General features: G+C 48.0%; 6 protein-coding genes across 6 annotated transcripts; 3 read left to right on the forward strand and 3 right to left on the reverse strand.

Moving 5' to 3' along the window:
* Window positions 1-895: 895 nt before the first annotated feature.
* GGS25DRAFT_526263 (uncharacterized protein) lies at window positions 896-1,585 on the forward strand (the record flags this gene model as incomplete). The annotated part of the gene is made up of 1 exon (XM_049264949.1): window positions 896-1,585. The coding sequence occupies one exon, from the start codon at window positions 896-898 to the stop codon at window positions 1,583-1,585; it is 690 nt and encodes a 229-aa protein (XP_049112290.1).
* Window positions 1,586-2,724: 1,139 nt separating this feature from the next.
* GGS25DRAFT_83866 (S-adenosyl-L-methionine-dependent methyltransferase) lies at window positions 2,725-7,319 on the reverse strand. The gene is made up of 3 exons (XM_049266066.1): window positions 7,245-7,319; window positions 6,941-7,172; window positions 2,725-6,869 (listed from the first exon to the last, which is right to left on the reverse strand). Exon 3 carries the CDS (start codon window positions 6,851-6,853, stop codon window positions 2,849-2,851), a length of 4,005 nt encoding a protein of 1,334 aa, XP_049112291.1. The 5' UTR covers window positions 6,854-6,869; window positions 6,941-7,172; window positions 7,245-7,319; the 3' UTR covers window positions 2,725-2,848.
* On the reverse strand, window positions 7,213-10,519 carry GGS25DRAFT_83862 (uncharacterized protein). The gene has a single exon (XM_049266065.1). It carries the CDS (start codon window positions 10,274-10,276, stop codon window positions 7,643-7,645), a length of 2,634 nt encoding a protein of 877 aa, XP_049112292.1. The 5' UTR covers window positions 10,277-10,519; the 3' UTR covers window positions 7,213-7,642.
* Window positions 10,520-10,765: 246 nt separating this feature from the next.
* Window positions 10,766-12,865, forward strand: GGS25DRAFT_83880 (uncharacterized protein). Its single transcript, XM_049266067.1, has one exon. It carries the CDS (start codon window positions 10,944-10,946, stop codon window positions 12,267-12,269), a length of 1,326 nt encoding a protein of 441 aa, XP_049112293.1. The 5' UTR covers window positions 10,766-10,943; the 3' UTR covers window positions 12,270-12,865.
* A 9-nt stretch (window positions 12,866-12,874) lies between these two features.
* Window positions 12,875-14,025, forward strand: GGS25DRAFT_510444 (uncharacterized protein). The gene has a single exon (XM_049262655.1). It carries the CDS (start codon window positions 13,012-13,014, stop codon window positions 13,915-13,917), a length of 906 nt encoding a protein of 301 aa, XP_049112294.1. The 5' UTR covers window positions 12,875-13,011; the 3' UTR covers window positions 13,918-14,025.
* A 310-nt stretch (window positions 14,026-14,335) lies between these two features.
* GGS25DRAFT_510446 (glycoside hydrolase family 93 protein) lies at window positions 14,336-16,340 on the reverse strand. The gene is made up of 2 exons (XM_049262656.1): window positions 15,244-16,340; window positions 14,336-15,127 (listed from the first exon to the last, which is right to left on the reverse strand). The coding sequence occupies exons 1-2, from the start codon at window positions 15,718-15,720 to the stop codon at window positions 14,387-14,389; spliced, it is 1,218 nt and encodes a 405-aa protein (XP_049112295.1). The 5' UTR covers window positions 15,721-16,340; the 3' UTR covers window positions 14,336-14,386.
* Between the last annotated feature and the right edge of the window lie 16 nt (window positions 16,341-16,356).

The following is a 16,356-nucleotide window of genomic DNA, read 5'->3' on the forward strand; positions in this document are numbered from 1 at the left end:
TCCTATAGTGACCTTGTCCTCCTCCAACCCTGAAATACATCATTTCAACTCAGTATATGGCTTACGAAAAGATTTTTTGGAATACATCATATATCAATGCTTGATATAAACCATAAGTCACAGCAAGTATGCTTATCTTAATGCCTATCTTCTCCTCTACCAACTTGTTTGGCCTTTGTTTGTCATTAGTTGTTGTCTTGTTATATGAGCAATTTAGGGGTAGGACAAGCCCGCCGTTGCTAACGATGGCCTTGTACACTTTCTATATATAAGGAGATATATTTTGATATTCGTCTTAAAGGGCGATATCTGCATATAAAGATACGTACCTACACAGTATATACATAAATAGATATGTGTGTGTGTGCCTATATCAATACACCTACCTCAGGGCCCATCAGAGGGGAGTCGGTCTTGCCAGGTGAAAAGCTGCCCATTTCTGGTCCAATAAAGTGATAACTAGATAGGTACCTAGATACATAACAAGCCCAAACATTGGAGATGATATCCAAGGAAGGCACGCTAGTGGAGAAGAAGAAGGTACGCTGTGGATAACTGACTTATAGGTATCTCAAGACGGCAACGCTGGAGGCATTTCGAGGGGTTTTGCACACTTTTTTTTTTTTTTTTTTTTTTACCCTCAAAAATAAATCATGCCTGATATTCAAGGCATGATCAGTTCGCCGCCCTGTTTATGCAATGGAGGGCTTTGTGGTTTCTATTTAAACCCCGTGGAAAGTTCCTGTTGACTTAACTTGCTATTTTCTTCTCATCCCGCACCATTCTCTTTCCACACACTCATTTCTTTATATATCCTCTCCTTCACACACATAATCTTTCTTTCTTTTTCCATACTTCTAATCATTCACGAAAAAAAAACCCCCAATATTCAAAAATGGCATCCCCCGCAGCAGCTCCTGATAACGCAGTATCGTTTACCAAGCAATGGGCTCACAAGTCGTCGCTTGAGAAACACACTGACTGGGTAGTAACAACGGTGCGAGAATTGCTCGCCTTTGACAATGAGCAGCAGGTTGAAGAGCTGCATATCATCTACCAGTCGGTGGGGATGGACATTGGCCGCGCACCAGTCGAGAGAGAGCTCCCATCGATGGTGAAGCGCTGGCAATTGTTCGTGTCGTTGAGCTACGCCGACCAGGTCCTGTACATCGACGACCACATCAGTTACGCCTTCGACCATACTCAAGTGGCGTTCTTGGGACCGCGAGACCGCGACATACAGCTTAACATTCACAAGCAGACCAACCCGAACCTAATTCTCATCTTCCCTCACCTTCCCGAGTTTGTCAAGAACCTGGGCACGCACAGAGCCGGCCGCAGTCTAGCGGGCATCTTTCTGGGCTCCGCGACCTCGCCCCGAGCGATGAAGTGGAAGGACTGGATTTGGTTCGAGCTGATCAACCTGACGGGCCCTCAAAACAGCCTCCCCAGCTGGTCCGACGAGGTCTTGCTCGACCGTGTCCTTCAATACGAGAATGTTCGTGCACCAGGTCCCCTTCGCAACCCGCGTGATGACCCCAACAACCTTCCACGCGCTAACGAGATCCTTCGACGCAGAGACTAGAATGATTAATCTAGTCCACGATATTGAAATCTTCTTCTTTCGTCGATTGCCAGAAAGACACTGAGAGTTCGCACGATACAAGAATGGTATTTTCGGAGTCTTTTCCTTGGTCTTTTCTCCTTTTTGTTACGTCAAGGCCAAATGTTGGGTTCATACACCCTAAATCAGTACGTTAACTTCTTACACCTCCTTACATCATTCCAAGCTCGTGTTCCTTTGCTAATATCAGAGTTTCGAACAGAATTTCCAATAATATATAATCTCACTCTTCTATCTTAAAGAGAGAAACAATCGAAGATCGTTTTGGTGAAGTTTTAATGGGAGTTGGGAGTTAGGAGTACGCGGAGGAAAAGGAATAGGAAAGGGAACGAGTGAGATGATAATGAAATGATGATCATGATTGATGCTTACCGCATTCTCCCGATGTTCACGAGTTGACCAGTCTGTGATCCTGTAATTGGTACTGTAAATTGATATGGCAAAAGCCCTTACCCCAACAACTACCTAATATCACATAGTGGTAAATGACGGCTTTGGCCTCTCCTTTTCAACCAACTGCCTCTTATTGTCTTGTAATCGCTACAACTATGGACTCCCCTTCATCTTAAACCCTGTTAAAACTGCTCGAGAGATGAAGTTTTTGTAAACATGTATATCCCCCCTTGCCACAAAAAAGAACACGCACAACGTACACTGTATACTCGCTACATTGGACACTTATCGTCCATAATAAACGGTATAGCAACTCAACTATAGTTCCACCTTACACCAGCTACTCGCTACAAGCCACCTAATAACGTAGCCTCCAAGAGCTGTCATTACCGACTCACTTACCTCCCTACCTAGGTACCTAGCCACCATCTAACCCCATCAATCACCTAGGTATCTAGGTTAGGGACCTACCTACCTACACAGGCTCTTGACCACTCCTCTGCTACCAACTCTCCCCATTAGTACTACCCAAAACTCGCAGTGTCGATCATAGATTAACAAACCGATTTAACGTACCCTTAAATCCCCTAATCCTCTATTCGTGTCTACGGCCACGGATATATCACAGGACTACTAACGGGCATCCAGGTATACAAGATTCGTACCTAGATATTATGTAGATATCACCGAGGTAGCTAGATGACCGATATTTATGTTTATGCTTATGTTTATGGTTGTTCGTTATTCAGTTTTGTATCATTTCTCCAAGCCACTGACTCTAGTTTACATCCAACACAGCCACACCACACCCCTATCTACCTGGTAATTGCCTTAACCCAGCTCCTCATCCGACGATACCTTCATCTCCCAAGCCAGCGGACTAGGCATATAAGCCGGGCCAGCCTTATTAATCTCCACCCCATTGTCAAGGACCCCCGGTAATGATAGCTCGTGCCCCTGACCAACATCAACCCGTGGTCTCTTGGCCACCGCCTCCTCCTCCCCTTCCCCAGAAAACGTCGCCAAAGGCCGTTTGCGGAAATTCTCAAAGTCCGAGATATGGTTCGACTCGCTCGTGGCCGGGGTAAGAGACTGCGACTTCCCGAGAGGGGTGGGTATCAAGGCCGGGTATTCCTCCGACGGTGGTGCTGTATCAGAGCCTGACTCTACGTCATTTTCGACGGCGGCTGCTGCTTCGGCAGCCGCAGCAGCAAAGCTCTTGCCGATGTCGTAGTAGTCGCTCCTATCTCTAGGGTTCTCCGTAACGATCGTGTGGTTTGGGGACACGGTACCACTATTACCACACTCGGCCAATTTGTCCTTCGCAGATGCACCCAAGCCGAGCTGGAGCGAGTGCGGTTCGTCGAAGAGGGTTCCAAACCAGGCCTCGCGGATGGAGAGTCCGAGGGCTAGCGAGACCTGTCTTGCGACGCTGTTGCCCACGAGGCGCCATTGATGGACAGGTTTGCCAATGAGCACTTCGTGTTTACGAAATCCCTGCACACGTCGGATCTCCAGGACGGTAAGTGGGCGATGTTGGTACCAGTGATTCGTCGTACCTACACGGCTGTCGGTTGGCCCGCATTTCGTGGAAATGGTGCTCATCAAGCGATTTGGGTCAACCCGGCCCCACCCCTTAGAACTCTTAGTCACCCTTTCCTTCTCCCGTTTTCCGGGAAAGCTCATTCGGTCTAGTTCACTGAGCACTGGCTCAAGCCCGGGTCGACCAAAGTAAGCTTTACTGAAGCTCATGCCCCATGGCTGGGTTGGGATAAAGAATAATTGATTCCGCACTGTTGGAGTTATGCCGATGGAAAGTCGGTGATCTGGGAAGCCGACAGAATAGTCAGGCTTTGCATCCTGTATATCCGGCAAGTCTTTGATAGCCTCCCGGATGCTAACGTATTTGAAAGGCGTCGGTACCAACTTCCGGCTATCAAAGGGCCGTCCACAAGACATCTCACCAAGTTTGGTTAGCATGGTGCCAGGTGGATGGGAGTGCGATGGTGCCGGGACCTTGGGCATCCGGAAACCGGGGGCGCTAAAGCAGAGAAAAATACGACTCCGAGTCTGTGGTGCGCCAAATGACCATGCGTCGAGGAACATGACCTGAACCTGGTATCCCAGTCCCACGAGAGCACAAACCAGTTGAGAGAAGACACATGCGTGGCGGAAGGTTTTGGAATTTACCATGGTCGGTACGTTCTCGAGCACGCCGTAGTAAGGGCGATATAGATCGATATAGGAAGCGAAGGATGCTATAAGGGATTGATTCTTTCGTTGATCGTTGGTGGTTCGATCGGAAGTGAGCAGGGAAAATCCGGGACATGGCGATCCAGCAGAAATAATTTGCACGTCGCCAGGTTGAGGTACCTTGCTATTATTACCTTGCATCGCTCGAAGCAAGAGATCGTCAACGGAGCCTAAAAAGGGCGTACAAGTGCCCGGCTTCGAATTCGCCATGTACGTGTGGATGGCATGACTCCATATATCGTTGGCCCAACGCATCTCCACGGCACCGGCGTCTTCTAGACCGCGACCGAGATTCCCAGCGCCACAGAACAAATCAAGCCCCTGAAGCTTTTGCGGTTGGCGCTCAAATGGATTGAACCCTTGGCGTAGTTGATGTAACAGACTTGTATCAAGAGGTGTATAAATTAATTCCCCTGTCCCCGTCTCAGTCTCTTGGTGGGTGATAAAGAATAGATTTCCGGCTCCATCATAATCGTAAGGGGTAGGTATGGTTTCGCCAGGTTGGAAAGCTCTGACGAGACAATGACGAAAGATTCTCCGAGAGGCAACCTCGACGAGTTGATTTGTATAAACTAATTCGTTTGGAGGCGAGCTGGAAGCATTCCTATCCACACTTCTCCTCCTAGAAAGTCTCCGGACCCTAGCATATGTCTTTTCACCTTCTTCAAAGAATGACTCTACAATGAAGGGTTCTAGCTGAAGAGCATTATGGTTAGTTTCAACGAGAACGGTATCGCCCACGTTGTAAGAGCCTTCCTTTTCAAGCACCTCCATCGAACAGGTCAGGTGTTCTTTTCTTAGAGTAGTCCATCGACAATCGTCGGAAAGATAAGTCTGGCGTACAAAGAATTCGGCAGACGTGGAAGGATTTCCAAACCACTCGACACTGTGTGTAGAGAGTATCTCGGCTCCGCGTAGTTTGGCAGTATCGTTATGGCACGTACAATTGTTCGATAAAAATAGTTCGTTCTTCCAAGGATACTTCATAATACCGCACGGGGTGTCAATTGACTGGTATAGCCATATTACGTCAAAAGATCGTTTTCCCTTTGGTAATTCATGAACCTTTTGTATCAGACCAAACCATAGATGTTCACCATCATAATGTTTTGACTTGTGTTGTTTCCATTCAGTGCCGCTGCTGTCATCGTCTGGTTTGGTCGAGACAACGTCTCCCACTTTGATGGCATTGACGAATGTATCGCGATCACGCTGATCACGCTTCGATGTGCGTACACTATGTTGAGCATTTGGCTGACTAGCAAGTACAAAAGTTGCTTGTTTTTTCTTAACGGCAGTGGAAAGTATCCTGGGTTCGAGTATATTGCCAAATATCAAATGAGAGAATAAATCGTAGACGTACGCAGTAACTATGGTAGGCGTGACCTGATCGAGCTGTGTGGACCTCCATGATTTCTTGACATCGAACGCCGGCAATTCCTCGTTCGGGGATATCCCTAAGTTTGGCTTGTATTCGGTCAGCGTCTTGACTTCTCCCCAGATCACATGCCACAAAATGGACTTTGGATTCAGCCCATAGCTTTCTTTCCAAATGAAGTCCACGTTAGCAATAAAGGCCCCTCGAAAATCACTGCCACGATTGGCAGAGTACCACCGTTTGAACACGGCCGATTCTTGGTGATTTTGCAGAAGCCAGACACTAAATCGCGACTTCAAGTCGAGCAATATGGCTCGACGACCATTTTCTTTCAGGTAATCAAAGTAGTCAAAAATGTGCTTGGCTAAATCCGCAATCCAGGAAAATGGCTCATAAAACCGTACGTACTCGAACGAAGGCGATTTAAGCTTATAATAAATTTCGCGTTCTCGGATCTCATTCATTTCTGATCGAATCCATATCTGGTCCCCAACTGTGTGTTCCTTAACACCATAGTTGCCGATAGGGAGTTGTTGAAACGGTATTCTCTTGAGAAAAAAACGGGTTGTACCATAACTTAGCACGCCATCAAAATAAAAGCGGCCGGAGGATTGGCGGGTGGCAAGTTGCTGGAGAGATCTTAGCTCATTTGGGTATAAATACGCGCTCCAATAAACAGAAAATTGATCAAGGTCGAATTCAAAGAAATCTTCATCTGAGGAATGTTGTGGTTTGATCAGTTTTAGAAGCGTAGCTATAGCATCTTCTTCCCTAGTTTCTGTGGCAGGTGGAATGAACCCTGTAAAAAGTGATTTTGGTTGTCTTAGAGTAGAGCGAGGTATATCAACGACGATAGACTTCTTGGTGGTCGTATCTGTTGCTTGTGTATCGGGGGCTATATCTTGATCGTCGAATCGGTGTTCCTCCGATTCTGACCAACGTAAAAAATCCTGACGGGAATTCGCAACAGACTTTCCCACTTTGCAATTGAATTCCTGTACTGTTTGCAAGTCATCTGCGGTGTCATCTGTAGCATCCTCAATGCTAGGGATAATTTGGTTATTGCAATCCAAAGGCGTCTTCTCAAGTAGTATCCCGCCGCTATGCAAACCGAAGGTTGACGGCGGACTGACTTCTGAGTCGCTCAAGCCGGGAAGACGTTGCCAATTAAAAATATCCTTACTGTTTACATCCATTTTTAACATTTCCCGATACGAAAAGCTGTATGGCAGGGTTAGCAGTTGAATTTCAAGAAGAATCCATGGAAGAAAATGGAAGTACTTTGTACTTACTTTGTTGACAACTATTTACTATAAAGATACCGTGCAATTATGTGTTTGAAAAAGAAAAGGACGTGTGCCATCTTCAGAGTATGCGAATGCATCAAAAAGCAGTCTACTGGCCAGTACATAATTTTTTATTGGTGTAAGTGGAACATCATAAAGATGGTTCATATGATCGTGAAGAGTGTATATATCTTTAAACCGTACTCTTTTTGTAAACTGCTATTTGCTCTGTATTAACCTAACCTAGGTAAGTATTTGAAGAGTTCAAAGACTTTAGTACTGCATAAAATCAATGAATATTAGTACTTACTATTAACTAACAAGAGACATAAGTAGTATTGGAATGAAGACTACTGTATCATTGACCCCGCCGTTTTCGAATTGGACGTGTCGTGACCGCGACGGATTGCGGGAAGAAAGGAAAGGGTGGAAAAGTAACTAATTTAGCCCTGGGCATGTACAGAAGGTATTGTACACAAGGAATTGGCCAATTGCAAGGCCACATTTTCGTACAAGGAAGCTGAGCTAGGGCACTAAAATAGTGCCCTTGCTGTTTGCATCAGTCAACCGTTCAATGTTGCTCTGCCACGGGAATCCACCTAAACTGCTTGGGTTACATCTTCATGTACAGTATTACATGTACATCTCCATTGATGCACATACATATGTATCATATGTATGGTACCTAGATATATTCCAATTCTTCTATTATGAGAACATCTGCTGGGCCGCTGGCGTTTCTTGACTCCCCAACGGAGACTCCTCTGCCACGGATGATCGGAGCCATGACATGGCCAAAATTCTCCTTTGTAGTAGCTCGGAGCCCCTACTCCGATCGGACTGCACATATGCGTCAACTTCTTCTAACGTAGGCCATCTCCAGGAACATCCATTGTCTAGGCTGGCTTCCATTTGGAACCTCATGTCCTCTCTCTCTTCTTCGCTCAGACTTGGCCCGGCGAATGCTTGAAAGGCACACAAGGTCTTGGCAATCAATGCGTGGCCACGATATTCTATCCGATCCGCTTCTTCGTTAATATATGCTTTATGCTTGATCATCCATCGCAATAATGCTTTCATTGCTTCCGTGTCTTCTAGAAATGCTAGAGTACGAATATATGTGTGCAAGTGAGCAGGTCCGATATATTGCTGAAATGTCGGTGCCGATAATGAACCAGAGTTGTTCTCGGAATTGTCAACCTGGGAGGTAAAGCTAGCAAAGCTTTCCTTGAGAATGTCCTGGATCGTTTCAGGATAAGGCACCAACGGCCCGTTCTTTGTGGCTTCATCCATGAAGCCCCTATCCCTTATACTACTCCAATAGTGGATTCGTGATACAGCGGCTTTTTGAACTGCGCGGCAGAGATAGAAAAAAAAGTCGAGATCAATGCCTGATGCCTTTTGTGCGATCCTGAAAATGTCCAAAGACATTTGCAAAGCCTCGGTGTCATTTTCAAGACGTGTGCCATTCAGGACACATATATTGGGCCGCGCCAGTGCCCTACAAATTATTAGCCAAGGAGGTCGAAAAGTATGACCTTCGCTAGTGCCCAGTCTCAATCGAAGGGTAGAGAGCTTTATAGCATGGCGAATGCGATAAAGTTCAACGGAAGAATATCTAATTCCTCCTTGACGGTCAGGTTGCAAGTTACAAAGAAGTTGAATGTAACTCTTGAACACCAAGAGAGGGATTTTGTGCAGCGCTTGGTAAGATGGTTCTTTGAAAAGAGCTATAGAGGAGATGCTGACGGGATCAATGCCAGCATCGTGAAGATAGCGAGCACCTTCCTCAAGAGATTCTGCATTAGATAACAGCACGTGGAGACAGTAGCCCTCCGGTTTCACTCCATAGCTGATCATCTGATCATACAACTCTCGGATCGTGGGAGGCGATAGCCTAGCCAGCTCATACTCGCTATAGTTAGCATCGTGGATGGGAAAGTTTTCCTTAGCGTCGCCAGGCAGTAGTGATTTTGAGTTCGGGTGAAGAGGACGGCTGTGTAGTTTGATGAACATCTCAGCATAAACTTGGCCATTAGGAGCTTTATCCGTCTCTGCGGCAAAGTCCATGAATATTTTCCATGCTTCCTGGGGATTCCGAGTTGCTCGGACTAACATGGCCCAGTGAACATGCAAGTTGCGATCTTCCGAGTTGCCTTTCCATGCTTGTGGCACAAGACTACGGGTCTGTATGGTAGGAGAGTTGGCGCCTTTGCCACCCAAAGCCCCCAATGCCCGGTCGTAGTGATCCTCGGGATATCCAGCCTCTTTCATAAGCTGGCCAGCTTTTACGGTTCGCGAGTAATCATCCTCGGCAGTTCTTTTCGCATCCAGCCCATCGAAATCTTGACGGTAAGGGGGCCAGGATTTGGCATATCTCATGGCAACCGCTTTCTCCGTTTTGGACTTTTTCATTCCAAGCATGACTTCCATAACGGATTCGTAACTAAATTTATTGATAATGAGAGGGGTGTCCAAGTTATCCGACATGACTAGTAGAGTTTTTTGGGCGCGCCAATTGAATTGCATATTAATCATAGGCTGTATAACTGCCGGTCGTTTAAACAGAAGTAGGGCCGTGTTGAAAACTCGACACTGTAAGTGATAATAGTTGGTATGTGAATCCGGTGATAAACTTCGAACGTAATCTACCGTGAATCGCGCAACAGTGACAATTGACCTAGGGCACAGTCGCATTGTATGATGAACAAGACGGCGAAGTAGGAGTAGAAACTGATAAACATTTATAGGGTTTGGGGAATTAAAGTAATGCTTGGACGTATATGCCATTATAGACAATGGAGAAGAAGCATTGCGAAACCTCTCATCGCAACGCGATAAGATATTCACGAGGAATAAGGGGTTTGGGGATTCGGTCGAGACCAACCGTTGAACACGGGTATCTCCGTCCTCTCCAGATAGTATCCATATCCAATGGTCTACATCTTGGGCAGACCAACCTCGAGATGCTAAGCCATCAAAGCGTTCAGTCCACTCGTATGGAGTGATTGAGTGAAGATATGGAGAAACAAGAGGCTCGTTTTGCTCGTTTTGAGTATTCTCTTTGGCTAGCCAAGCTTGTAGCATTATCAGGGGAAGCCTATCAGCCCGCTTTTGAGCAGCAAATCTGAAAGCATGACCGTATGAATGTTTTTTGCTGTCAGTCTGGCATCGCAAACGAAGAGATATTATACGACTAGGAGACAGTCGAAGGGATGGATGGCGACACCTTCTAGACCTGGTCAATCGCGACAGTATTTTGCTCCAGGCTTGAGCGGATGGCCACAGAGAACCGGGCCCAACCCGAAACTTGGATAATGCTACCTTGTGTAGAGTAGACATGGCAAGAAAGGCGAAGGAAACATGATCAATGATGTAAGTTTCATCTAAAATGAGTTAGTAACGTTGCTGGATTTGTTCGAGTTGTTGCGAAAAGGTTCATAGTGCGTATTGTCTACCAAGGTAGATAGAGGTAGGTAGTGAGTGAGCTTTGTAATATAATGAAGTTATGATACCCTAGTAGGTAGGACCTGGTAGGTACGCAATAATGTACCTATGCAGTCCCCATGTCCATATCAATGTCTTATCTAATCGATTAAATTCAACATTAGAAAAAAAATATAACTTCAAGTTGGTGGCGTTGATTGGCTAATCTAACATTAGTATGGAAGGCGGGGTACGATGTACATAGGCAGGGGATCTAATTACAGGGCTACGTTAGCTAAGAGTAACGCTTGACGTAGGTTGGTAGGTACTAAGGTAGGTACTACAAACACTAAAAGCAAAAACATTTTAAAGTAGAAAAAAAAAAAAAAAAAAAAAAAAAAAAGGAAGACTCACCAACTTGACACACCAATAACCAATTACAGAAATAACACATACAAATATTGATCAAACATCAACAATCTTAAAATTGTTGATCGTTGAGTAATACATACATACGTATAGAACCATCTGCCTTCTTGGCTACCAGTCATTTCCAATGGCCAATGGCTGAATTAATTTCACCATGCGCATCTCACTGCAAAAAGTAATAGCTCCCACATTTCGTGGGCTACAAACGAAAGCGAAAGCCTCAACCTCAGCCTCAGCTTTAGCCTATACCTCCTCTAATCCGAGACCACGGCTCTGTTTCCACCAAAGTATCCTCTTATCCTTTCCCTGGAACCGGAACTGGTTTACCTCTAGCCAACGATTGTCAGCCGAAGACAGGAGCGATAGACCCACGCCTTCCGAAAATGTCGTCACCCAGTCAGAGAGTAAAGCATCAGGCTCGAACTCAAGCTCTAATTCCAACTCCAATTCCAACTCGTCTAAACGAAAGCCTGTTCGAACTTCGGCTGCCAAGACTCTGCGCCTGGGTCTCACTACTAAACAACCAAAACGCATTACCAGTATAAAGAAAGAGGTTAAAGATAGTACTTCTGACACCGATTATCGTCGAACTATCTCCTCCATATGTGTTGCTCAGTCTTTCGACATGGAAGCCGTACAAGATATCTTGCGCTTCCATGCTTTCGAACTAGACCCAGATCACACCGAGTTCGACCCAACAGGTGTGGTGCATGCGAGGGGTATCAACGACGGCGATATCTTTGTCTTTCCATCCGGGACCGTAGTGGCTTGGTCTGTGCCTGCCGATGCACTCATGACTCTTGCGACCAAGCAACTGATTCGAGCTGCCGAGCTTCCTCATGTGAATCGCCTAGAGATGGAAGAACTAGAGTTCTTGCCCGATGAGACTCGCGACACCAGTTACATGAGAGGAGAGGTTGTCGTGCTAGGCACACGAGCACAGGAGCTAGAGAACGACAGGTTGGACACGACGCTCGCTAAAATCGCCTTCTCGAGTGGGCTAGCCAGGAGTCCGAAATTGGCAGTCCTAGAGAACCAGGCAATTGACTATTTCGAAAATTCAAAAAACAGCCTTAATTTCCTAGAAGGGGGATTGGAGCATAAGCTGAAGCGTAGCTCCGTTCTCAAGATGACGGGCCAGCTCTTAAGCCTAAGATCACAGCTCAACCACTATTCCGATATTACCGACCAGCTCCCCGACATGTTCTGGGACTCGGAGTCAAACCTGGAGAACTATTACAGCCAGATTAGCACTGTTCTAGATATACGGCAGCGGATTGGTATTCTGAACAGAAAGATTGACTATGCGTTTGAGAATGTAAGTGTGTTACGAGAGATGGTCAGTGAAAAGTACGGCCATCGGTTGGAGTGGATCATCATATACCTCATCGCTGTGGAGGTCATGTTCGAGCTGAGAAGGGTGTATCGTGAGTACATAAGTGAGAATACCCCAGAAGGGGTGCAGCCTCACGTCTCTTGATATATCCTTATGAAATAGGTCTACTCACCTACCTACCTACCTACCTATTTAGTAGGTATATATTGAAAACCGATATTTCCTCGATCCACGATCCAGTCCCCCCTCTGTATTATTTTTCTATGCTTTCAATCATCGTCATTATCAGACGATTCTGGAAAGGACATATGCTCCAGCCCAAAATGTAGGGTAACCCTTTATTATCAAAAGATGGCTACTTGTTACGTCTCGGTGGACTAGATGCTCACACTTAGTAGTAGGTATCCTTCAAGTTCGTTGCAGGGCTGTTGGTTGGGCGGGCGAGTAGTTACCTATGTTAGTACCTGAGGTCATTCCTTATAATTCAGGGTCATAAGGCAACCAGACATCAATCGTTATCGTAACCGTCGCCGTCTGATTCTAGTTAAACTTGACAGCTGTTGACCTTTAGTATAAATTCCTTCACTACTGGATCTGTACGCACCTTCTTCAGCTTCCACAGTATCTTTCTTGTCGCATACATTTCACTCGCATCTCTCTCTAACCTTCTCAATTTCACTTCCAATCACTCATTAAATATCACACAAAAAAAATATTTTCTTTGCCTAAGGTATGTTAAATACATGGCACATTTCCTATTTTGTATTCCCATAAAGAAACCCAGCTTTCACAAGCTTCAGCACTTGAACCTTTCAACTGATTCAACGAGCGAAACTAATCAGATTAAAGCAACACTCACAACGATCGCAGTCGTTGATCATCTACGATGTCTAATGGCGAGTCCTCCGTCAATGATTCCTCCGTCAACAATGCGGTCGGCGGCATGATACAAGCTGTATCGCCTATGTTTCGCCCTGAGTTAGTCCCAATCCATCACCAGCCCGCATACTCAATTTCCTCTAACCCTCCTTTCAGAGACGTCAATGAACCCTACCCCACCGTCAAGATCCTGATCGGTCCCACCATGAGCCAGTGGACAGTCCCGAGGATCTGCTTCCACATCCTGTCGCCCGAGTACGCTACTTTCGTCCTCGGCCAGCTACCACAGGAGAACGGCTGGATCCTCTACGAGGACATGGACGACCACGTCTTCACGCTCCTCGGCGACTTCCAGTACACAGGCGACTATAACATAATCGAAGACCCCGCCGCCAGCTACGACGGCACCCACTACAACCCGATCACATTTCCCGGCATCGGCCCCGTGGAAACGATGTCCACCGCCCTTCAGATGCTATACTTCCTCGACGTAGCGGGCGTGCATCCCAACGTCGGTGTCGGCAGCTGCTTCGACCTGATCGAGGACGCCGACTGCGGCTTCGCACCCATCGCCCACCCCGTCCCCATACTCATCGAGCACCTCCTCGCGCACGCGAAGCTGTACCACATCAGCCGCGCGCACAACATCCCGCGCCTCGCCGACCTCGCGCAGCGAAAGCTGCTCTTCGCCCTCATGACGGCGAGGCTGACGCCCGAGTACGCGCGCGGCCTGGCGGAGACGGCGCGCTACCTATTCACCGTTCTGAGCCCCGCGGATCCCCTGCGGGAGGCGTTCTCGCGCCTCTTCACGCGCGTGTACGCTCTGTTCAGCGAGGAGCCCGCGTATGTCGCCGTCGTCGACCAGTTCTTCGTCTGGACCTATAACTATCAGTGGGTCATGAACTGGCGCTGAGCCGAGCCGAGCTGAGCTGCGCAGCTCCCCCAATCACCCCACCCCAGCCGGTGGCCGCTATAATGGGGGGAGGGGGCTACGAATAACAATGACGATGATGGGAGTGGGATGAGGAGGGAGGGGGAGGGGGAGGGGGAGGGGGAGGGCCATGATTCTTTTTATCTAGTTTGGTCTCGGGAAAGAGAAATGGGGGGAAGGCATGGGGATACCACGGTTCGGCTTGTTCTGCGTTTTGAGATACCCTTTGACATTTTGTAGACCAGATAGATAGAAGCATCGCGGCATAGGCTGCAGGAGTTGTTGGTAATGACAACTCGTTCGGTATACCCGAGTACCAAGTAGTCTTGCACAACATGCCTTGTGTACCGTCGATATATACCTATGTAACACAACCCGTGACTCCAAGTCATTCTGTAAACGTAATAATTGATAATGTGTAATTCATAATTTTCTCTACACACCTACGTACCTAAGTACCTAACCGCAACCGCCTCCCCAGCGGCTTTCCCCCATGCTCATAAACCGCCATGACCTCCCCCGCCCCCAGACTCACCAGCCCAGGCCAATACGACGGCGCCCGATGTACCATCAACGGCCTGCTGCTAAACGTAACCTTCCCACCAAACAAGCCCTCCGCAAACACAGCTTTAATCGCCGCCTTCCCCGGCCACACCGACGGGCCCCCTGCATCCTCGTCCGTCATGAAGACAACGACGATGCCGTTGGCGCCGTAGCGCTCGATCTGGGGGGCGCCGGCGTTGCGGCCGGGACGGGGCTGGTAGACAACACCGCGGTGACCCCAGGTCTCGCCTTCGTCGTAGGAGACGGCGTACTCGACGCTGAAGGTGCGGTGGCGGGTTGTCTCGAAGACGATGACGAGGGCCTCGCCGCTGCCGGGGATACTTAGGTCACGGATGGAGACGATGCCTTGCATGCCGTCGCGGAGGTTCGCCCAGGGCGCGTGGCAGCGCAGACAGCGGGCGGGCGAGGTCCAGGTGGTGCCGGCGTCGTGGGAGTCGACGCGGAAGGTCTCCTGGTTGTCGGGGGCGAGCTCGCGCGAGAAGGTCAGTTGGACGTGCGTTGGGTTGTGTGAGGACAGCCGCATGAAGGGTTCCCATAGCCCGAGCCCTGAGCTACTGGCTGCGCTTTGCTCGGCGGCTTGCGAGGCGAAGTGCCAGGAGCGCCCGCCGTCTTCGCTACGGCATACGGTCTTGGGTGTCAAGGGTTAGCCAATTTTCTCTTTATACGTGAAGGCATAGCTCTTTTTGACAAGAAAGAGGAAATAACAAGGGGAAGGTAGGGTGGATAGGTAGGCAGGCAACTCACGATCCGAAAGTGGGTAGGCTGGCCGCCAAGAGGGCGATCATGATTCCGAAAGGCAGCAAGCACAACAGGATGATTCCTCGGGGTCGAGGGCGAAGGAGGTACCTCGATCAAAAACCCATTATCGATATCGCCGACGCCACGCGCGATTTCGCCGTGCGGTAGGAAAGTCCGCCCACCGTCAACACTGCGCGAAACTTGCAGGACGTGCTGGCCGGGGCCGGGGAATGCGGTGGAGACGGCTAAAAGAGCACCGTCGGTTAGGCGGCACAGGCGCGGGTACGTCCCACCCCAGGGGTGCAGCACGGTTTCATTGGTGTCGACCTTCCAGAGGCCGATATCCGTGCCGAGCGGGGGATGTGGATGTGGCGATGGCACGGGTGAGGTTGAAATTAGCGCCGTTTGTTGGCCATCGCCGCCGCCGCCGCTAAGGAGTGGGCCGATATGGCCAAGGATCTTTTGGGTGAGCCTTCCGGCCATGAAAAAAAACGTTGGAAGAGGGCCGGGGGTTCTTTTTTTTAGATAGTACTTGTTTGTACTAATACCCCTGAGCAATGAGGTTTAGCTAAGGAGGAGAGGGGAGGGGTGAGAAAAGATGAGGAGGGATGAGAAGGAAGTGAAACAAGAACAGCACTATGGCTTTGAGTTGTCCTAATAATATAATATAATATCGTATCGTATCGTATCGTTCTCTGTGAGTTTTGCGCTCGGGATTGTACACGCAATCATCTCCACATAATTGCTTTGGAATCTAAATAATATCAATAATCATCATCATCATTTTTTCTCCCCTGTTTTTATTCCCTCTCTTCTTTTCCCGGCACGGCATATTACCTGCGGGTTGATCGTCTACGCAGGAACTCTAAGGATTGCCAGGATCTTCGAGTTCAACTACCGAGCAACGTATATTAGTCGTTACGCTGTGATATGTACGGAGGGTCTTTTGTTCTAAATGAATGGGTCAACGGGCCCCTGATGTTGTTTGGGGGGTAGATCAGTTGGGATCAGATAGTCGCGAGTTGCTAATTGTGAGTTGTTAGTTTCAAGTTGCTACTTGTCTTGTTAGTTAGGACGATGAAATGTCATGGATGTGTTTAAGGGTAAAAAGGGGTTGTT

The sequence above is a fragment of the Hypoxylon fragiforme genome (assembly GCF_022984875.1).
Source record: "Hypoxylon fragiforme strain CBS 206.31 chromosome Unknown GGS25scaffold_10, whole genome shotgun sequence".
Lineage (NCBI taxonomy): Eukaryota > Fungi > Ascomycota > Sordariomycetes > Xylariales > Hypoxylaceae > Hypoxylon > Hypoxylon fragiforme.

What these genes read in the sequence shown, in the direction of transcription:
- GGS25DRAFT_83862 (XM_049266065.1), bottom strand. Translation starts at nt 10,276, where the DNA reads ATGTCTACTCTACACAAGGTAGCATTATCCAAGTTTCGGGTTGGGCCC.
- GGS25DRAFT_510444 (XM_049262655.1), top strand. Translation starts at nt 13,012, where the DNA reads ATGTCTAATGGCGAGTCCTCCGTCAATGATTCCTCCGTCAACAATGCG.
- GGS25DRAFT_83880 (XM_049266067.1), top strand. Translation starts at nt 10,944, where the DNA reads ATGCGCATCTCACTGCAAAAAGTAATAGCTCCCACATTTCGTGGGCTA.
- GGS25DRAFT_510446 (XM_049262656.1), bottom strand. Translation starts at nt 15,720, where the DNA reads ATGGCCGGAAGGCTCACCCAAAAGATCCTTGGCCATATCGGCCCACTC. An exon ending in AGCCTACCCACTTTCGGATC is followed by an intron (nt 15,128 to 15,243) that starts GTGAGTTGCCTG and finishes TTGACACCCAAG; the next exon opens with ACCGTATGCCGTAGCGAAGA.
- GGS25DRAFT_83866 (XM_049266066.1), bottom strand. Translation starts at nt 6,853, where the DNA reads ATGTTAAAAATGGATGTAAACAGTAAGGATATTTTTAATTGGCAACGT.